Consider the following 23,219-nt stretch of genomic DNA (forward strand, 5'->3'; position numbering starts at 1 on the left):
GGGGGGGAAAAGTCCTTTGTAAATCCAGATTAGAACTGGTCTGATAAATGCTGAGCTGGGTGTGTGTGAACATGGGTTGATTAACATTTGGAGCACAGATTCCCCATCATGCAGTGCTCCCCTGCTTCTCTGGTCCCAGAATTCACTGCAGTCTCTGCTTCAGGCTTTCTGTTCTCCATCTCTCATGTAAATGAATGGTCATCTGGTTCCATCTCGGATGCAAATGAGACCTAGGGCAGTTGTTTCACTCTTGTCACCCTTATCTGGAGGGTCTTAGGTGTCTCTCTCACTGCATCATGATCAGTTTCATTTATGTAGAGGAGGGGAGGGAGAGGGGGGTGAGGCAGGCAGACTGCATCCTGTGCCAGGGTTCCCAAGAACACACAGCTGAGATGTAACAGTCCCTTACTGAATGCAGGAGGCAACATTGTGAGAGGATGCAGAAAAGGCAGATGTACTTAATGCCTATTTCACCTCAGTTTTCACAGGCAAGGTCAGCTACCCAGACTACTGCACCAGGCAGCACAGTTTGGGGAGGAGGTGAGCAGCCAACAGTGGTGAAAAAACAGGTTAGGGACTGTTCAGAAAAGATTAACATATACAAGTCTATGGTGCCAGATGGGATGCACCTGAGGGTGCTGAGCAAGTTGACTGATGAGATGGCAGAGCCACTGGCCATCATCTTTGAAAACTCATGGCAATCAGGATATGTTCCGGATGATTGGAAAACAACAAACATAGTGCCCATATTAAGAAAGGGAAAAAAGAGGGTCCAGAGAACTACAGACCAGTCAGCCTCACCCCAGTCTCTGGAAAAATCAAAGAGAAGATCCTCAAGGAATCCATTTCAAAGCACTTGGAGGAAAACAAAAGAAAGTGATTAGGAACAATTTGCATGAATTCGCCAAGGGCAAGTTATGCCTGACCAACCTGATTGCCTTCTATGATGAGGTGACTGACTCTGTGGATGTGGGTAGACCAGTGGATGTGGAATACCTTGATTATAGCAAGGCTTTTGATAGTCTCCCACAACATTCTTGCAGGCAAGCCAAGGAAGTACGGCTGGATGAATGGACTGTAAGGTGGATAGAAAACTGACTGGAGCATCATGTCGTTTGCTAGAGGGTAATAACCAATAGCTCGAGGTCTAGTTGGCAGCTGGTATCAAATGAAGTGCCCTGGGGTCCATCCTTGGGTCAGTTTTGTTAAATGTCTTCATCAATGACCTGGAAGATGACATAGAGTCACCCTCAGCAAGTTTGCAGATGACACCAAGCTGTGGGGAGTAGTAGATATGCTGGAGGGCAGGGCTAAGATTGAGAGAGATCTAGACAAATTGGAGGATTGGGCCCAAAGGAATCACATGAGGTTCAACAAGGACAAGTGCAAAGTCCTGTGCTTAGGATGGAACAATCCCATGCACCAGTACAAGCTGGGGGCCAACTGGCTGGGCAGCTACTCTGCTGAAAAGGACCTTCAGGTTACAGTAGACAATAAGCTGAATATGAGCCAGCAGTGTGCCCTTGTTACCAAAAAGGCTAATGGCATACTGGGCTGCATTGGTAGGCGTGTTGCCAGCAGGTCAAGGGTATTGATCACCTCTGATGCCCAGCAGAAGTGCCAGGCTGGATGATTGGGCCACAGGGGTTGATTTCAGCCTGCAGGCTATGTGTTTGACACCTGTGCTTTAAACTCCATAGCTCTTATTATCTACCAGCAAGCCATGTGGATGGGGGTGCTCCTGGGTTTCTAACTTTTGTTCTTTATAGAGCACTCCAGGCATAGTTACTCTTAGATTATCCCTGACCAATACTTATCCAAACTTCTTTTGAAAACCCTCCCCAGCTAGTCTATTCCACTGTCTCACTCTTATAACAGTGAAGATGTTTTCCCTCATAGGCAATCTAAGCCTACTTTGCTGCAACTTCCAGCTATTGGTCTGTATTGTGCTTTCAGCAGCAACAGAGAAAAGGTGTTCTCCATCTTCTTTATGGCAGCCCTTCAGATATTTGAAGATGGCTATCCTATCCCCTCTTAATTGCCTTTTCTGAAAGTTGAACATGCTTATTTATTTTAACCTCTCCTTATATGGCTCTTTATCTCCCTTGTCACTAACCTCTAGACCAGGGGTGGGCAAAATGTGGCCCATGGGCCGGATGCGGCCCACCAGGCCATTCTGTCTGGCCCACAGGGCCCCTAAAAATTTAGAAAAACAATATTAATTTGCCGTGGGTTGCCTGTCATGTGGCCCTCGATGGCTTGCCAGAACTCAGTAAGTGGCCCTCTGTCCAAAATAATTACCCACCCCTGCTCTGGACCCTCTCTAACTTCTCCATTCTTCTCCACATCCTTTTTAAAATGTGGAGCCCACAACTGCACACAGTATTCTAGATGAGGCCTAACCAGTGCTGAGTAAAGAAGCACTATCACCTTCCATGTCTTGTACCTAATGCCTGTACTGATGCAGTCCAAAACTGCATTTGCCTTCTGTGCAGTTGTTTCACATTGCAGGCTCATATCAAATCTGCGATTCTTCCTGATGGGTAGCACTTACATTTGTCAGCATTGAACTTCATTGTGTTGGCCTTAGCCGAGGTTTCCTATCTGTCAGGATCCTTCTGAATTGTGCTTCTATCCTCAGAATTCTTTCCAGTTTTATGTTGTCTGTGAATTTGCTCAAGCAGCTCCATTTCAGCATCCAAATTGTTAATAAACATGTTGAACAGCAGTGGACCCAGCACAGACCCCTATGGGACTCCACTCAAAACCTCCTGCCATTCGGGTATGGTAAATAGGATTTGATTTTAGCAGTTGTTATTTCATAGCCTTTCAGAAATTTTTACTGCTGTTTGAAAGCTAAGAATTTATGTCTTAGGTATTCTAATAATTTGTTTCCATCTCTAGCAGTTCCAGGCTATCAGCCTATTTAAATAAAATGTGTATTGGAGGAAAAAAAGCAAAATGATAATCAAAATAACATGCTTTAAGAGCTCTTCATTCATAAACCTCCACTGGTAGGTGAAGCATATATGATGCAGAAATTACATGCTGTGCAGGGTTATGGTACTAGTGGTTCACAAGAAACTGGTCCACAAAAGTCTCCTCAGTCCCTCCCTTAATCTAAGAATTGTAGTTGTTTGGCCTTGATCCAACACTGAATATAGCAAGTCTTTGAACCGGTACAATTGTCAATCCTTGTATCCAACATGTAAGTTCCTATATTTTTACTGTAATTAAAAATTACAATAAATATTAGTAAAGTGAGTAACCAGCTTGTGTGTTTGCATTTTTTCTACTTCTTGCTTGTGTTTCAGGCTAAGCTACATGAATCATGCAGAAGATCTGGCCTCCAAACTGCTCCAGTGTTTCCCAAAGAACAGATTGTCAGCACAGGCAGCCCTGAGCCATGAGTATTTCAGTGATCTGCCCCCACGGCTATGGGAGCTAACAGATAGTAAGTATAACAAAACCTCCGAGATGAATAAAAACAGGAAAATCAGGGCGGTGGGTGTGTGTGTGTGTACATGTGTGCGCTCATGCGAGCGTGTGCGTGTGTCTATGTGTAAAATTCTGTAGTTAAAATTGAACAGTTTGCTTAACACAGGAAAAATGGATTCTTTTTTGCTATCTCTGCTCTGCAGTCTGCAGCTAGCTATCTTTGTATTTGATTATGTGTGCAGCCAAGAGAATTATCTGAATTGTCATAAAGCAAAAGGAAAAATACAATTTACATATTTAGTGCTTTTCATTTCATAACATACAGTACTTTTTAACTAGCTGCAGCATGCAGGATAAAAATCCTACAATGTTTGATTCTCAGACACTATCACAATAACCTTTAAAAAAGACCTGGCATTTGGAAGACTGAAAAACACAAAGTAGACAATTGGTCAGTTTGCTGAATTGAAATGTATAAGACGACTTGCAGCTTATTTTATTAGCTGGGAATGCTTTCAGTATTCACACACATCTCTTTGTCTTATTAAACAAAAATGCATTTCAGTTGTCTTAACCAAAATGCTCCTCTCAACACACATGCTGTTAATTGCTTAAATTTTTGTGAAGTACTTATAGCACAGATGGCTTTATCTTTTTTCCAGTGCGCTAAAAAAATCACAAGTATGAATTCTGGCAAAAAACCTATTTTGAATGCACCGTAATGATGTAGTTTTGATTCAGAGAGTGTTTTGTTACCATAAATAGGTTTTACAGGGGAATTGTCTTCTGATTTTTATTTATATCAATTTTATTAAATGTAATCTTGCACTGTAACCATATATACTGTGCTCAGTTATCAAACACAAGCCCCTTAGTAGGAGTTCCAGATTCAATATGAGAATGTGACTGTAGCATTTATGAGCCTAAACATTGCTGATTTGATCTATCAGATATGAGATTTGGGCATTTAAGTTTGGAAAAATTGCAGTAGTAATCAATAATAGATTTTGTTTGCATCACTAAAATAACCTGCCATCCAGTAGTGTAACTAGGGTGAGGTACCCAGGGTAGCCTCCCCAGATGCTGGCTGGGTGACAGTATGTGTCGGGGGGGAAAAAGGCTGCTGTGCAACAGCAAAATTGCACTGACAGCATGGTGACAACTGGAAGTTAACCCTGGATACCAGGCCACATCTTCACACCTCTGTTGCCATCTTCTTCTATATTTGCTGGCTCGAGTTCATAAGTACACTTTGATCCATCTTGATAGACTAGTGTTCCAACAAACCTACTCAATAAGACACAGCTCCATTTTGTACAATGTAACAATTTGTTACAATTTAAATTTAATTTGTTAAATTTTGTACAATTTTGTACCACATCAGCCCTCCTACCAACCCACCCAGCTTTTGACCATTGCACAAGTGCTGAAAATCCAAACATTTCAGTGGAAGTTAGTGAGGCTCTTGAGAAACTGTCTTTGCTTGGAAGTATGATGCAAAGAGATTCATTAGTTCATGACTAACGAAACATCAAACATGACAGTCAGTTACCCCTTTTCCTTTGGAAAACAAAAATCACTCTGCATTGGTGACATCTCAATCCTGTCTGACTGTATGATATAGTCAAGCCAGGATTTTGATAGTCTATGAATTCTGAATTCTGTAGTAGTACTTTTCTGTTAATATGGACTTATTACCCACTTGCCACTTAGTTTATCAGTCAGTGGTTAAATCCAGTTCTATCAGTGAAGTAAATGCCTACACATTATCACTCTGCAGCAGGCTGCCAACAGAGACAGTCTTGTCCTAGTCATTAGCAAGCACAATGTATGCAGAACACCAGAGGGGAATTAAAACCACAAAAAATACCTCAGGGTGGTATTTTTAATATGAGAATTTAATTTGTAATTTCACAGATTAAGAATTTTGGCTGCATTAATCCTTTTATCAGCTCACAGCAGGTTATTTGCAGAAGCATAACCATAAGGCGATATTCATTGGCAGAAACACGTCTTTGCATAACGTTAAACATCAGGAGCAGTGAAACCTTTTGAAGGGGGGAGAATAAAGATGAAAAATCATTATATTTTAAAGCAAGGTTCTGCTAAATGCCTCCAGTAAAATTTTTGAGTTACAGAAAGACTATTTCTGTGTCTAGTAGATAATCATTATGAAGCATAAATCCAGATGCAAGAAAGGACAATCCCAGTATCAAATAGTACAATCATTTCTATTTAATACAACTTGGATATACTTGTAAACATATTTACAAAACAAAGAAATCATATACTTTGGAGAAATTGGGAAAATATTTACTTTGTACTGAAATGACTAGTTTTGGTAGTTTTAGTTATCTAGGTTAATACTTTATCTAGGCTTCTGGAAAACTTTTTTTTCGATAAGTGCAATAGCACTTCACACGCAATACAGTCAACTGCCTTGCATTCAAAATGTTACAACATAGATTTTCAAATCCATTCAATAGATGATATTTAGCATTATTCAACAAAGTCCTAATGCTAACTTTGGAACTCAGAGATCTAGCAAAGATGATTTGTGAAGAATTACAAATGTGGGAAAAAAGAAATGGGTTTCTAAAGTTAGAACTGGTTTTGAAAAAAAGTTGACCTAACACTTTCCCACTGGAAATATAAATCACTGAATTTGAAAAAGAAAATGCTTTTCTTTTCCTAAAAATCAAGTGTCAAATAACATTGTTTCAATTTGCTATTTTTTTTACTTTCATATTATAAAGTTTATGATGTGTCTATCATTTTAAGTGTTCAGTATTTTATATTATACTTCTTTTACCTTATAAAAATAAACTGTTTTTTTCATTATCAACATTTTGACTTTCTATTCCATTTTGGAATAAAAACATTTTGAAATGTCATATTTTTCCTATGGGTTGGAAACTCCAGTTTCAGGGCAGCAAATATACTGAATCAAATGCCTCAAATATTTTATTGTGCTAGAAACATAAGCTTCTTGCAGGCGTTTAAAAAAATGGCACTTTAAATTCAGCACATCCCCATGCTGAGTCCCACATATGCCCAGAAGAGGCAGTGCCTTAGTTGGACCCAGCTCACCCAACATCTGTATAGATCAGGCACTTCAGTGGGGCTTTTTTGGCACTTTTATCTAATAGCTGATTGAATCAGCTTTAGTTAAAGTGCCAAAAAGCCTTGTTGAAGCACCTGATCTATACAGATGCTGCAGAGCTGGGGTGAAGTAATGCACTGCTGCTTCCAGTAAAGCGTGGTTTTGTTTTGTTTTTTAACATCTGCAAGCAGCCATAATGAACACATACAATGGAAAAATGGTGCTGGGAGACCTACCTTAATATACTATAAACTCTAGAAATACAGCACAGTACATTAGTGCAGCCAAGACAACACAGCCTTGTAATCACCTCAGACCCATATATTAAATGTGTCAAATTGCATTTTCTATTAAAAATAATTAACTGTAGTCTTCACCCTTTTCTACTTTTATGCTGAAGTGAGTATATAAAAATGTAGTTGTATAAAATACATAAATATAGCAAGGTTAGGGTGATATTGTAGCCATGATGGTCTAGGAAAAACGAGGCAGGGATTTTTGTAGGTGATATCTGTAATAGGACCAGCTGTATAATTGGGAGGGATATAGACACATTTTTGGATATGAACTGTCCCTCCCAACTATACAGCTGGTCCAATTAAAGATATCACCCACAAAAATTCTTGCCTATCTAAATAATTTATAACATTTTGTCTGATTTTGAAAAAACCAAGAAAACAAATAATATTCAATGTGTGTTATTAGTACCATAAATGGGGATATGTAATTTCAAAACTAGGGGTTGAAGTGGGCAATGCAACACTGTCTCCAGCATCTGGAGGACAAAGAAAATTATAAGGTTCTCAGTCTAAACTCTAAACTCACATGTGTAATTTTGCTCCTACAATCACATGTGAGCCCATAGATTAGATTTTTGATAGTAACAATCTTATTATACATTGGCACTAATGTTTGCAAAAAAGTATCAAAAGACTATGGTTTCTCTCAACCAGTCTGAAGAACTGGGTTTAATCTCATCAGTTTTTGCTCTTGACCATTTGCATTCCTTGACATTCTCAGCCAATATTGTCATGTCCATTAATAATTACTTTCCTGACATTACCCTGAAATTTTGATCTAGATTTATCTAGTTTATCAGTTACGCATCTGGAAGAACAGGCATATATTCTGTAGCTACATTTATTTGGTTTCCTTTCAGTTATAAACTACCTATTTTTAAAACATGCCTTAATGGTCCTTACCATAGTAGTTTTCTCCTTTTCAAGCAAAAGAAGGTAAATATGGATAATTAGTTCCACAGATAGTAAAGATTTGAAAACAGAATATATAAGGTCTGTTGACTAGCTCTGTCTTATTTTAGACATACTGCTGTGTTTTAAAGGTACTTCAAAAATTATAGAAAAATGTGAATCATACATTTGAGTAAGTGAACAAGAAAACAAACTGGAAACCCAACTTGTTACAACTTTGTAACCTTTCCTAACACAACCTTCAGCAGAATCCATCCTATTTCCTTGTCACTGAAGATTTAAAAACAGTTTTTTGAAAAAGTACAAATACAGCTGTATCTGCTCATTTTTTGATGTCTGCCTTGAATATTAACTGAATATTGTAAAGAGAAAAACTGTATAAGAAAACAACAAATGTAACATTTTAAATTGCCACTTTTCCCCACAGTGTCCTCTATTTTTACTGTACCGAATGTAAGATTACAACCAGAGGCTGGAGAGAGCATGAGAGTCTTTGGGAAAAACAATAGTTATGGCAAAAGTCTATCAAACAGCAAGCACTGAAGAATACTTAGATTTACTACAGAGAGTGCAGGTAAGACGTGCTTATCTAGTAGAATTTCTGATTGCAATGTTTAATTTAATTTTTGTTTGGAGCTGAGGAAAAAAAGGTTAAGTCCACTTCTATTGCAGATGACTTATCCTCAAGGATGTAAAACTGAGCAAAGATTTTTCCAGACACATGTAAGTCCTAGGCAAAGAGAATAGGTGGGTTGAAACAATAGGACTAACAGCTTGGGATGTTGTTCTGTTGAGTTTACAGAAGCCAGTAGGAAGCTTCTCACTAGTGCAGCAGGAAGGCTTTGTGATGAGCAGATTCATAGAGAGAGCAATTGATTCCTAGAGAGGTATTGACAAAAGAAGGCATTTCTTGCTACTTCTGCTAGTAGGCTTGTGTATAGGGATAAATGAGTGCAGTTAAACCAAGTTTTTACCACCATGACCAATGGAGGTCTATTACCTCTAATGGGAGGAGTATTGCCTATCAGTATGCTTCCTTTCCCACTCACATGGCTTTAGTTTTGCTTGGGTTTGGTTTGAATCTCTTGCTCCTCAAACCCACATACTTCAGCACTGAAATTACGCTGGTTACAGTATCAGATAGTCTAATAGCACAGTAGGGATGTAAGTGCTTCCAGGATAAAGGAGATACCTGGCATGTTGCAAATGTAAGTTAAATTCAACGGATGGCTAATTTCCTATTAATTTGGAAATGTCCATTTGCATTTTGTCCACCCTGTGGGATTAGTGGGACTTTCCTCTTTCAAAGCAGCCAGTTGCACCAGCAAGCCTTTTGCCATCTTAATACTTCTTAAAAGTGAAGTTAGACACCTTTTTTTCATAGTCACAGAATTCCAAATCTGTACAATGTTGGCAAGAGTTGTATTAGTACTCATACTCTTAATAATTTGTGGAAACATCCAGTGCATATCTCATGGCTGGCTTTGTTATTTTAAAATGTAACCCATTGATAAAATGGTCAAACAGCAGAATGCATTTACCTTGCCCTTCTATTTTTGAATGTTAAAAAGATCTCTTGCTATTCTTTAAAATTGTTGGCATCAAACATTTAACAAGGTACAAATGAGAAGTGAGGGAAATTGAAATGCTGGTGTATCACCTGTCATGAATTAAACCCTAATATATTATGTAATCTATTATGTATATTGTTTCATTTTATTAGGTATCTAGGGATGTCATCCTAGATCCGATTATCAGATATAGATTCTCCCCAATGAATTGTATGTAGTTTCCACAATGTAAAATTATGTGAATATCTATTTTTTTGCCCTATGTTAAGGGTGTGTGCCTGGGGGAGGGAGTCTTGTAAGGCAAATAGTGACTTTTAAAGACTGAAGTGATTAGATTTCAGTCCTGGTAGCTTGCCCCAATTATTGCACATGCTCTTCTCTAGCAAACCATTTAAGAGTTTCTAATGGCAGAAATGAAGCTGCCTCAGAGCAGCCTGTTTACATCTTTATTGACAAGCTAATCCCTATTTTTTTCCTGGAGCTGTGTCCCTGCAGATGTCTCTTCAACCTTTCCTGTTTCAATGTGACATATCATTCATCTAAAGTAAATTTTGAATGTGCCCATCTGTGCTAAGACCTTTTGTTTGGAAGCTTAGGTACAGCCTCTCATTTCTGTTACCTCCAAACACATTTCATCTTTCCCTTGTACAAAATTTGCAATTAAAGATCCTGTCTGAAAGCAAGCACTTAAATAATGCGAACACAGAAATGTAGATCATTTTTACTGAATACCTACGTGAACAGAAATAAGGGATTTCTCTTTCCAAGCACAGTCCTGACATAAAAGGAGTGTGTATGATGACGTTGGTACATTCCTACAGTAACAGCTGATATATATACAGAATAGTAGCATTAATCCCATAAAATACCAAAACACTTGACAAATTTTAATATTGCAATCTAAGTATAAGACAATCCACAACAGTTGAGTACAACAGATAGGCAAAGCACAGTAAAAATGAGACATTACAAATAATGGTCACTTTAACAAGGGAGGGATAACACCAGAAGTGAGGAGGAGTTGGAAAACAGTTGTAGACATGGGCTCTGGATTTGGACTGATGGAAGGAAATGAGGGGAGCAGTAGGTAGCTCTGGCAGAAACTGTAGACAAATAACAGGAAGAGGGCAATGGAATGAATGGGAACATACATACCTGGGAATCTATGTACCTGATTCTTCAAGGATGTTTCTAGGCACCACTAACCTATCTCTCAAAAGTGCAGGCACCCAAAACTCCTGTTTAAATAAATGAAACCTTTGTTGGTGGAGACAGTGTTCATATAAACACCTATCACAGAGAGACTGTAGAAGCTGAGCCTCCCCCATATGCAGTGAGGGAAGCTTTTCACTATAACCAACCATCCAGTCTTTGGAGGTTTACGGTAAAGCAACATTTTTTTCCTTCTTGAACGAAATTTTTAATCAATATATTATTATATATATTTTAATGGGGGGAAAATGTGCCAGATAGTACCTATGAAAGGAAAATTGGTGGTGTCATACAATTCCCCCTTGTTAAATTCTGCCTTGACCAAATAGGAGTACAAGAAAATCTGCAGCCATTTTTACCCTTTCATGAGCAAAATTATGCCCACAGTAGTTCAATGATGAGTCCAATAGTAATCCAGAAGGCAGAACATTACCTGTCACCAAGGTGGGATGTTATGTTCTTTGGTGGTAGTTTAGAATCTTGAGTTATGATTGGTTGGGCAAAGACACAAGGTGTTTCTGAGTTGTTATGTGCCTCTCAAAGCCAGAGTGCAACAATCTATGCTTTTAAAGTATTTACCCTGTATTACCATAGTGAGATTCCCTGGTTTGCTAAATCTCTTTGACAAGGCTATGGAACAAAATGAAAAGTTTTGATTGCTCACTTACTCAAATGTAAGATTTATTTGCATTCCTTCTCCGTAGCACCAGTGTATTCTGGCAATCCTGAATTCCAGATGCACGGGCTGAATTCTTTCTTCTGTTTCCATTTAAGCAGAATTTGATATAAGCCCAGGCAGTCAAAGAAGCTATATCATAATTCAGGTCATCTCAGCTATATAAAGCAAAATAAAGCCTAGTGCATATCATTTATAATTAGGGCATGGTTTAAATTCCAATTTTACATCTTTCCTGAAAATCATTAAATGAAGTGATTTTTCACAAAAAAAATGTGATTTGCAAGGAAACTGCTTGCTGGGGAGTTCCCCAGCAAATGCCCATATCATGTGTCATTTCCTTGCACTGCCAGGGGAGTCCATCTTCCCCTCCTTCCCTGCCCCCTCCCTTCCTCTCAATCACTAGTATTGTGGTCCAATTGTGGGGTGAGTGCCACAATCTGGGTGTGAAAATAGCATCCTCTGCTATGATTGGGTCACAATACTAGCAAGCTGGGCCTGCAATTTAAACCAAGCCCTATTTATAATGTTAAAAACTGCTAATTTTTTAAGAGCTGCAACACTGCTTAGCAATGCTCAGAAACTCAGTGTAGTAATATATATGTAAAGCAAGCAGGGCATGGCTCATTTTTACTGTTTTTCTTCACCTTAATATTTACAAATTATGGAAATGTTTTTCTTAACCTTCTCCAGCCCTGTGGTGTCTGAATGTCATTTTTGGGAGCTTCAGCCAAGTTAAGCTGTTAGGAAGCTATGGATCAGAAATATATGTTGTCAGTCAGTATTGGAAAGTCATGTTAATTCATTGGCTCCTTGTTTTTCCCTGTTCTCTGTGTCCCATAACTGCTCATTCACCACAGAGAGATGTTCTTTCATTCCTGATCTCAACAGCATGTGGAGAAAACTATTGTAAAAACAGCAAAAATAGAGTCCTCCATGAGCTAGCTACACTTTGATTTTGTAGTTGGTGTTGATTTAATCAAAAGCTGAAAGCAACCCATATCATTTTGCACTTCACAGTTTTTCTAATTTCATACAAACCTGTCTTTGTAGGAAAAGTAATGGTTATAAAAGCACAAGTGTGCACAATGCTATTTTGAAGATGCACCTTTTTTCTTAGCATTGGATTCAAATAGACATAAAGAAATGTTAAATGTACATTGCAATCGAAAAGATGGAGGACTAAGTACTACAGATGGGGTGTTTAAAGTCTTAATTTCTTTTGCATCTCTTAAAAGCAAACGAAGTTGATGGTTACTTTAATTATTTAACTAATAATATTGGATTTACATAAATTGGCTTTAGTGAAAAGGCTAATAAGATGCAGTTGTGGAGGGCAGCTGAAAGCAATTTGTGTTTGAGTCCAGTAAGAAGTTCAGTACTAAATGGAGTTGCAATTGTAACACCAATGTTGTAGGATGTTTGATTAGTAGTGAATTTACAGAGAGAACTGCAGGTTCCTAGAGATTTTTTTGTGGCTTTCTAACACTATCATTTTAAATAATAGTAGTGTATTATTACAAGCATTATATCATAGTGCAGGTAACATAATAGTTTTGTGGGGCTGTTCCTACTTTGTTTCAGTAGGTATGAAAACAATAAGACCTCCACATTGCTAGGAAAAGCCTCAAATGTTAATATATTTATCAATTTGTTTAGGAAAGCTTCAGACATTAAACTATAGTTTCATCTTGAGGCCTAAGGATTTATTTATTTTAGTCCTGTTAGTATGGAATGGATGCTATAGATCAAATGCTGCTCTCAGTCCAACCAACCATTCAAACGCACCAAATTCAATGAGCTGATTGTGTCCATTACATGTGGGCTCAGAGTGTGATATTTGCCCAGGGTGCAGCAAGCCACCCTAAGGCCATCTAAATTATATATACTCCAGACAGGAGCTATTTTGGGTGACAGTAGATGGAGCACCTGCCAATAAACTAACATACCCCCTCTACAGCAACCTGGGAGTTAGTGGGTGCTTCTACACAAGATGCTAAATGCACAACAGACTATTTCTACTGAGCATTAGTGTGTCACAGCAAAAACCTTGTTATTGCGCTAATGCACAGTATAATTAGTCTACTGCACATTTGTGTAATTAAAAAGGCGTGCACCAGTGCCACTGCGCAGTTGCACAGTTACTGCTCATTTAGTATCTGTTAGTACAGATACTAAATCTAATGTGCAGTAACTACAGTGCATTAATGCATGTGTAGACATGCCCAGTGGGACTTAAGCATGTTCTGACATGCTTTCCTGAATTAAGGCCATAGTTAGCATCTTCTACTTTAATACTGAGTCTTCAGGTAGTGTTTGATCAACATGCTGCACAAAGATGGCAAAAAAGTTATGTTTATTTTTTCAAAGTCTTGAACTATCATGAAACCAGAGTACAAAATATTTTAGGGAAGAGAAATACTGATCATAAAGTGGACTAAATAATTTCAAAACTGACTTCCAAAGCCACGGGTAAGATGTAATGATAGGTATAATGCAAGATGCCTCTTAAAGGTCTGCTGCTATGGGGAGAAGGGAGGTTCTGTGAAAATTAAGGAAAAAGAGCAGTGAGGAAGGTGAAATTGGAAACAGTGGTTCTCACCTTAGTTTGTTACCTGCCACACTTGCCATGACTAGCATTTCAGATAACTGAGGCTAGGATCTATGAATTTGGTAGTGTGCTGGTATATCCTGTATTCTTCTTTGTTGAGAACTTATGTTTGCATATTTTTAGGTATATTTTTGAGTTTATATTTTTTTGCAGTCAAGTCATTTACACATCTGTCAGACTAGGCAAGAAATATCACTGATATTAAAGTTGAACCTGAGTCAAGGGACATTAGTATATTTTTATGCATTTGTTTAGATGCCTATTTTTAGTGCATTTCTGACTGATGATAACTTGCCTTTAAGCATTATGCAGATGCAACTTTAATTTTTTGTGTATAGGTTTTTAATTTAAGAGAGTCCTACATAATACAGTTAAAGAGTGGAGATATCTGTGGCCTTTGCAATAATGCACATGCTCAGATAAACTTGTTTATCCATCTTTTCATTTTATGTTTGTTTGTTCTTGGATTTTGGATACAGAAGATGGAATCTTCTGTGCCCTAAGTGCACTGTATTGTATTATTAATATTAGGATAGCAACCAATTCCCACCAGACAGTCTTTGTGGTCTGTTGATGCTCTAAGAAGTGTCTAGGCATAAAAGGCTGTTTGAGTTGAAGTGGGCTGATAGTCTGGGATGACATTTGAATGAACAGAGGACAATGTCTAAATGACAATGACTAGAAGTGAAGTAAAAGAATCTCTAAACTATCCCTATTCTCTCATGGACGGTCACCTCTCCTTTAGGATTATTTTGTCACATGATTCCTCAGTTGGGCTTTGTCTAGAGGCAAAAGTGGAACCACTGAAGGGGAGAAACTGAGGTTCCCAGACAAAGCAGAGGCTTTTAGTGCTGACACATGGCCTGTAACCTATAGAAACAGCAAATCTAATGAGCGGCATTGCCTCAGAGGCATAATTTTGCAACATTCAGAATTAATAAAACATTTACTTTCAGCAAAGCCATGAAACAAAAATCTGTTAGCAACCCTATCTGAATGTTACAAACCAACATTGCTTTTATGAATAAGTATTTTAAGAGCTTTGTATCAATATTTTTATTGCATAGTTTGGTGTTTGCTATTCTCTAAAACAAAGAGCTAAGCCACAAAAGGCCAGACCCCGCCATCATATCAGTGCATGCAACACCTAATGAAGTTCATGGGAAATGAAATTGCTCGGCTATGGGCAGAATATGACCCAGAAATTGAGTGATATTTTTAAGAGCCAGTTGATAAAATTGCATGAGTTTGATTTACAGCAAAGCCTAACTTTTGTTTCCATGCTTCCATGACACTAAAATAGTTTTAATGGTATAAAGGGTAAAAAAAAACAGAGGTACTCAGAATAACACATAAAATTCTCCCAAAACCCAGATACAGTAGAACAAGTCATCAGAGAAACTGGATCATCTGATTCTTTAGAACTGGAAATTTAAGACTTAACTGTACACTTCCATAACTTCGTGGTCTGTTATAAATTATTAATACTGTTTTAGTTCAGTTCTGAGTACATACATATTTTGACTTTGTAAATGTGGATGATCATGTTTATGTCACGGGTAGACAGCAATTAATTGCGCACATGAATTGCTGTAAATATATCTTGTTCCTTCTGTAAACTAGGAAGGAACAATAAGACTATAATGTACAGTATAGTATATATGTATTATTACAGCATAATGACAACATGGTAATGTTGTTATATAGTCCCTTTATAAATGTATCAAATGCCTTATTACCGGAAATATGTATTATGGAGTACAACACCTACTTTCATGTTGTTACACACACACACACACACACACACACACACACACACACACCCCTAAATCTATTAATTTGCAATCTGAGCTGTTCACCTACTGAATTTGTTTTGGAATAAAATTAATGTTAGTTATACAAGAGCAAAAAAATCTTCAACGTCCTTGTACAGTTGAATAATTCAATAGCACCTAATCTGTCTCACAGTCAAATGAACTAAAACCAAAACAAATCAGTCACTGTCATAACCACTGTGTTGGTTTCAACCCAGAAGACCTCATCTAGACTGTACAAATTGCATTTGTTGTTTTATGTATCTATGTGCATACATTTGTACACACAGGGTGTAAATGTTGTCTGCATGTAAATTAGGTTAAAAAAGGCTATTTATGGCTTACATCGGCAAAAAAATATTCATAATCATCCCTAGGTGCAAACATTCATTTAACAAGCTTAAAGCTCCTAATTAATTCTGTAAAGAACACCACTTGGCAAAGCAGAATTCTGAGACTTGCATATTGATTGTGGCAGAGAAAACAGATATATTTTCTATTTATATGATAAAATTTACTTGTATTCTTTAGAAAATGGCACATCTCTGAGGTGTTGCTCTCAAAAATGATCTCAGGGTGGAAAGAAATCGGTAATTATAGAGCCAGGCATTCAGTTCTGTCCTAATTTTCCCACCAGTTTTTCAATGTTTCAGCTGCCTCAGAGACTTAAAGTATTCTCATTAGGTAGCTGCAGAGGCAGCTTGCATGCCTACTCCCTCATTCTCTCACTAGTGTTTTCTTTTTTTTCCTGCCTTGGGAGTGACTGTGAAGATCATTTGCCGGAATGATTGGCAGGTTAGAGGATTCGATCAGATGAGTTCCTCTTAGTGCAGGTCAAAAAGGCTAGTTAGCAGGAGCTGTCGAAAAATGCCAGTAGCATTCGAAATGGGAAATGTCATGACTTCGAGGCAGGGGGTGCCACCTGGAACAGAAAGCCCCCAGCTCATTAGCAAGTTACAGGACGCAAGCATAACTGGAGGGACCAGAGGAGGAAAGATAATACCCAATAGGGAAAATTATTGTGAAGTGGAATTGATTTCATGTATAATTTGTTTATCACTAGAGGGGACAAATGCTGTCCTCCTGACATGTGCGGAGGAGTGTGGACTATGAATGAAGCAATTTAGCATAATCTCCAGGTTGAGCTCTGGATTTAAAGAATGCGAACTTCTTTCTTCCTAACTGTGGAAATGAGCAGGTCATGTTGTATTAATTAAACCTGACATATTCGCCAGTGGTTTATCTGGGCAATTGTAACAATTTGGTAGAGACTGGTAGATATGAGCTATATTTACTATAAATATGGGCTGGTGTTTTTGTTTTCTGGTTGCAATGATTTGTTATTTTCTTTTTCTTTCAGCTACTGTTGTGAGAAATCTGAGTTGCAGGCTGAATTATAACACAGCTCATGTTTATCTTTTAATGGCTAGTCAGACTGCATAAAATCGGAATATAATTCCAGTTTCACAAGATAATTTCATTTTCAGTAAAAACCACATGCCCTCAAAATGCATATATTTTTCAAAAATACTGTTTAAAATTTTCTTTTAAGTTTATCCTATGAAATTAAATGCAACTCTGCAAGGTCTCTTGCCTGTTTTTTACTTGTATAAAATCTCAGCCATATAAAATGCTCAGTATTCTTTGAAACATTCTGTGATATGAAAATATCAGGCAGAACCTTCATCCCAATCAGTTTAGCTGAAACTTGATTATTAATGTTATTAGCAATTCATTGTTTCACCATTGTATATTTGAATGTCTAGATAGTACATGTCAGAGAAAATGAAGTTACATAGGAAAAAATATTTTGAAAATTATGGTATAGTAAACTATAAGAAAATAATATTGCACATGCCAATGCCTACACATTGAGCCCAATTCTCTTCCCATTAAAGAAAATGGGAGTAGCATCATTGGTTTAAATGGCACCAGAATACGCTGTAATCATTTTTAGACACAGTAATACTGTTTTAGGGTGAGTAAACAGGGTGTAAAAGCAACAGCCTCTTCTTAGAATAACTTCTCCCACAAAATATACTGGTCTTATGCTATCTATTTTATTTTACTCATGCTTCTATCTAATAAGGTTACATATTATTCCAGGTCACTGCTTAAATAGTGTTTTGATTTAATTCTAAGGTATGTTTGCTTAGTATTCAAAGTCTCGATGTATTTTTCTTCAACATTTCTCTCAGTTGATCCTCCTTTTCTTTTATAAGGCAGATGTAAGTTTTTAAGTTAGCAATGAAATAGGCAGGGATTCTTTTATTGAATAACCACAAACTGTTGGATTTTCTTTTTGCTACCTAATATGGATCAGATTTTTGTAGAAAAGATAATAGATGGATAACTTACATTGTATGCCCTGCATAAAAAACTTAAGCATTTAGTTATATTAACACTCTGTTAGTTTACCTAAGAGAGGAGTTAATACAGCACTGTAACTGCAGAATTTTTCTAGTTTTCAGTTAATAACAGTGCAAAGTTCTTCTCTCAGATGCACATTATGGATATCATTACTACCTCCTAGTGGGTTTCCTCAGGGAGCAGGCAAGAGAGTCACAGGAGAAGGTAGTGAGGCGCCAAGGCATCCTCGGCCATAAAGACTTCATCCATTCATTGCTGGAGGAGACTGTAACATGTCAGGGAAACAGGGGTGGCCGTGAAGCCCCCTGGTGGCTCTGTGACTGAGCCCTGTTCCATCACTAGGGTGCTACCTGCCATGCCTTGATGGAATAATGATCAATAGCGGGGCTTCCCCTGGACCTTTGCATAGCCCCAGTTCCACTGAACCCCTGCTAGGGTCCCTGGCACCCTGCTGGTCTTCACTGGACCCCAGGCCCTTGGCTGAGCTGCTAGTCAACTGTGCCTGGCCAGACACCCACAGCCTTAAGGGCTAGTTGCATAGCTCCAAATCCTTCCCTTTACCATGCCCCATGCCTCACAAGTGTTACTGTAATGTTGTTCCCTGTGTGGGACTTTGGCCTCTTCAGCCTCTGCCCCTTTAATCTAGCTAGGCTTTCTAGCCTGAGCCCACTGAATTGAACCTGACTCTGAAGCGCTAGTTCCTGTTTGTCCCTTCCGTCACCAGGCCCCTGGCCCGTGTCTGCTGGGCGCCAGGCCCCTGTGTGGCTGCGCCTTCTCTGGTGCTTTGCCTCTTTGGAGCCCAATACTCACTAGAGCCTTGAGCCTGCCCCTGGCTGGGCTCAAGGCAGTTATGTGCCCCATGAGCTCTTATAACCCCATCCCAAATCTCCAGTATAAACACAACATAAACACAGGCCCCTGGGCTGTAACATAAACAACAACATGTAGCATCCTTCCTCCCCTTTAAGAGTATAAACCTTCATGCACTAACACAGCAACCCGGGCTCCTGGTGAGCTTCCTGAGCCTCATTGTTCCTACAGGCAGCAAGGTGGTCAACCCAGCATCCCTGGATGGCTCTCCTGGGTAGGAGCTCCTTCCTCTGTGGCTGCCAGGGAGAGACTCTCTTGCCAACCCCAGCCTTGGTGTTATATGTTCCCAGGGCCTGGCTTACATCCAGTCAGCTGACTGCCTGCAGGTGCCTGCTAATACCCCGTTAGCCTGTTGTTCTGATAACCTGCAGCTGAGGTGCCCTGCCTAGCCTGCAGTGGTCCCTGGCTAGGCTGCTGCTTCTCTTAAAAGAACAGAGACCTCCCAAGCTCTCTGTTACAGAGACCTCCCAAGCTCTCTGTTACAGAGACCTCTAGGACTGTGGAGGAAGGACTGCCAGAGGCAGTACTAGAGAAGGAAGAGGACTCTGAGGAAGGTGGAACCTAGAAGCTTGTGACCTCTGGCAGGAAACAGAAGTCTTCCTTTCCACTTGCAGCAGTTTGTCTGGAGAAAAGATATGGAGCTCAAGCAAAAGAAGAGAAGGAGCATGTTCCATGGTGGAAGAGGCCAGGCCAGGCATCCCCAAGGTTGGGAGGATCAAGACCCCTGCCACCAGAAAGAAGCGATTGATGGTGGTGGTTGGAGACTCCCTTCTGCAAAGGATGGAGGCATCCATTTACTGGCCTGACCTTTTGTCTCAGGAGGTCTGTTGCTTGCCCGGAGCCTAGATTCAAGAGGGATTACTGAGACTCATCCAGCCCTCTGACTACTGCCCCATGCTGCTCATCCATGTGGGCACCAGTGATACTGCCGGGGTGATCCTGAGCAGATCAAAAGTGACTACAAGACTCTGGGTGTAGGGGTGAAGGGCACAGGGGCTGAAGTGGTGTCCTCCTCAATCCCGCTGGTTAAAGAGAAGGACCTAGGCAGGAACAGACATATCCTACAGATCAATACATGGCCGCACAGATGGTGTAGCCAGCAGAGCTTTGGATTCTTTAACCATGGGATGTTATTCCAAGAAGAAGCGTTGCTGGGGAGAGACAGGATCCACCTCATGAATAGAGGGAACAGCATCTTTGCAGACAGGTTCACTAACTTAGTGAAGAGGGTTTTAAACTAGGTTCACTGGGGGATGGAGACCAAATCCCTGCAGTAAGTGGGGAAGTGGGTGACATGGAGGAAGTAAAGGCAAGAGGGGGCAACGGGGGATGCCTTCTCATTCTTCCTGAGAAGGCAGGGCAGTCGGCTGGTTACCTCAGATGTCTGCACAGGCAGTCCTCAGACTTCCGACACAATTGGTTCCTGAAACGTGCATCTTAAGTCGAAACGTTGTAACTTGGAACCGATTTTCCCATAGGAAACAATGCTATAAATAGGGGATTGGTTCCTGAACCAAGGCCCGATACCCTATTTTCACCAAAAATAACCCATAATTTTGTACTCAATCAATTATGGTTGAGTAATGTAGCTACATTAATGTATTTATATTGTAAATAGCAATCATATTGATTTGGAAGGACTTCTTTGAGGTGACTTTTCTGGACTTTTTGAAAGGCTCTTGGTTGGACTTTTTGAAGGGTTCTTGGCTGGAGTCTTCTCAGGAGTTTTGACTGCAGGTTTTCTGGAGTCTCGTCTGCTTTCTTAAAGAAAGTGTCCAAAGAAGTTGGACAGATGTTCTTCAGGGAGATGGGCGACTCAGTGAACTTGTTCACTAGAGTGGTGTCATGTCGAATCAAGCATTGTAAAATTGAAACTAACATCAGAAAGTTGAAACAGGGTGTCAATTTATAAACATTGTAGGTGTGAAACGTTGTAACTCAAAACGTTGTAAGTTGAGGACTACCTGTACATGAATACACAGAGCCTGGAAAACAAGGAGGAAGAACTGGAAGTCCTCACACAGTCAGGGAATTATGATGTGATTGGAATAACAAAGACTTGGTGGATTAGCTTGCATGACTGGAACAGTGTCATGGATGGGTATAAACTGTTCAGGAAGGACAAGCAGGGGAGAAGAGGAGTAGGAGTTGCTCATTGCTTAGAGCTCCAGTATGAATCTGGAAACAGACCTGTTGAAAGTCTCTCTGGGTTAGGGTCAAGGGAGTGAGCAATAAGGGTGATGTGCTGGGTGTTTGCTATAGACCAGGAGGATGAGGTGAATGAGGCTTTCTTCAAACAGCTAGTGGAAGTTTCCAGATCATAGCCCCTGGTTCTCATGGGGGGACTTCAGTCACCCTGACATCTGCTAGGAGGGCAATACAGCAGTGTGCAGGCAATTCAGGAAGTTTTTTGGAGAGTGTTGGAGACAACTTCCTGGTGCAAGTATTGAAGAGGCCAACTGGGGGCCATGTTCTTCTTGACTTGCTGCCCACAAACAAGAAAGCATTGGTGAGGAATGTAGTAGCGGATGGCAACTTGGGTAGCAACAACCATGAGATGACTGCGTTCAGCATCCTAAGGAAAGGAAGGAAGGAGAGCAGCAGAGTAAGGACCCTAGACTTCAGAAAAGCAAACTGTGACTCTCTGGGAACTGATGGGTAGGATCCCCTGCGAGGCCATTCTGAGGGGAAAAGGAATCCAGGAAAGCTGGTTGTATTTTAAAAAAACCTTACTGAGGGCACAGGAATGAACCATCCTGATGCCCAGGAAGACTAGCAAATATGGCAGTAGACCAGCTTGGCTTATCAGGGAACTCTTCAGTGAGATAAAACACAAAAAGGAAGTCTAGAAGAAGTGGAAACTTGGACAGATAACTAGCTAGGAGTATAAGAGTATGCAGGGATAAAATCAGGAAGGCCAAAGTGCAGTTGGAGTTTCTAGCAAAGGACATGAAGGATAACAAGAAGGGTTTCTACAAGTATGTCAGCAACAAGAGGGAGATCAGGGAAATTGAAGGTCCCTCACTGAATCAGGGAGACAGCCTAGTGGCAGATGAAGGAGAGAAGGCTGAAGGACTTAATGCCTTTTTCACCTCAGTCTTCACAGGCAGGGTCAGCTGCCAGACTATCGCACCGAGCAGTATACATTAGAGACATGCTTACTTGGTCTTTGAAGTTCCTGGCACAATTTGGGCACCAAAAATAGTACAGAAAAATAACAAAATGGGGAAATTCAGGGTTATATTTTACCAAGAGTTTGTTACCATTTTATATTGTTGTTTCCATTTTATTTGGCACAACTCATTTTGCAGTATGTAAGCCACTAAATATGTTGGTCTCTGTGTCAAGACCAGCAATTTCTGCATCTTGCATCCTAACTTGGGCCCAAACTGGGGAAAGAGCGCCATGTGAATAACTTCATTTGGTAGTTCTGGTTGTTTTTTTCAGTGGGCTGTCATGCATTTGAACCAGGCAGCTCATCATTTCCTCACTTTCTGAAAAATGGCAAAATTCCAGGAAGTCATAAATCTAGTGAGTAGGCAGATGCTGTCAGACCTTCACTTGCTTAATTCAGAACATAATCAGATAATTACAGTTCTTACGGACAGATTTTGCCTTTTAAGGTAAATGATCCATATCAGGTTCCCAAGATGTAACACCTCAGTGGTGCTATGTCTGTTCTCCATCTACGATCAAATTTTTCTTTGCCTTTTCTGTGTGGTTAGAACCACTGAAGTCAGTGGGACTGGTTGTATGCATTTTAGAGAAGAAAAAATAATGTTTAAAATGCAGCAAATAATTTTTTGAGACTTGAGGCTGGTTGAGTTAGGAAAATTCATTACTCTCCTGTTATCCAAATAGATTAGCCCATCATTTTGTATTAATAATACTAGATTTATTCTACTCATTTAACTTCTCTGTCTTATCCAGCTTAATAGCTCAGCACTGCCGTGGGGTCCAGTATCCTATGGCAATCTTTGCCTTTTGAACTATTTACATCATAGGTTTTCTGCAGCTCCCTTTCTCCACCTCCTTTCCTTTTCTTTACTCCAAATGTTTCCAGGGAAGAGGGAAAAAAAGAGAAAAGAAGGAGGAGGGGAAAAAATAAAATAAGAGTGCTAACAAAAGAAAAAGTTTAAAAGAAAATCAGAATGAATGCTTCACTTGTTGGCTTTTAGCACAATTACCATACCTTAGGAAATATGCAGGGAATAGTTAATTATGACTAAATGAGCTCCTTTTAGAGTCCATGGCAGGCCCCAGCATCCAACTGTCAGTGTTGTGAAAGATATTGAATTGGAAGGCTGGTCTCCCTGTCAGCCAGCAGGATGGTCTGCCTGAAT

General features: G+C 39.6%; 1 protein-coding gene across 2 annotated transcripts in view; it reads left to right on the top strand.

Moving 5' to 3' along the window:
- Nucleotides 1-23,219, top strand: part of CDK14 (cyclin dependent kinase 14) — a 624,401-nt gene that overhangs the window by 524,617 nt on the left and 76,565 nt on the right. For both annotated transcript variants that reach the window (XM_014522234.2, XM_025210005.1), the window contains exons 12-13: nucleotides 3,315-3,454; nucleotides 8,180-8,326. In XM_014522234.2, coding sequence (XP_014377720.1) covers nucleotides 3,315-3,454; nucleotides 8,180-8,295 — 256 coding nt within the window. In that variant the 3' untranslated portion in view covers nucleotides 8,296-8,326. The remainder of the gene's footprint in view (nucleotides 1-3,314; nucleotides 3,455-8,179; nucleotides 8,327-23,219) is intronic.

Source organism: Alligator sinensis, unplaced genomic scaffold (assembly GCF_000455745.1).
Source record: "Alligator sinensis unplaced genomic scaffold, ASM45574v1 scaffold479_1, whole genome shotgun sequence".
NCBI lineage: Eukaryota > Metazoa > Chordata > Crocodylia > Alligatoridae > Alligator > Alligator sinensis.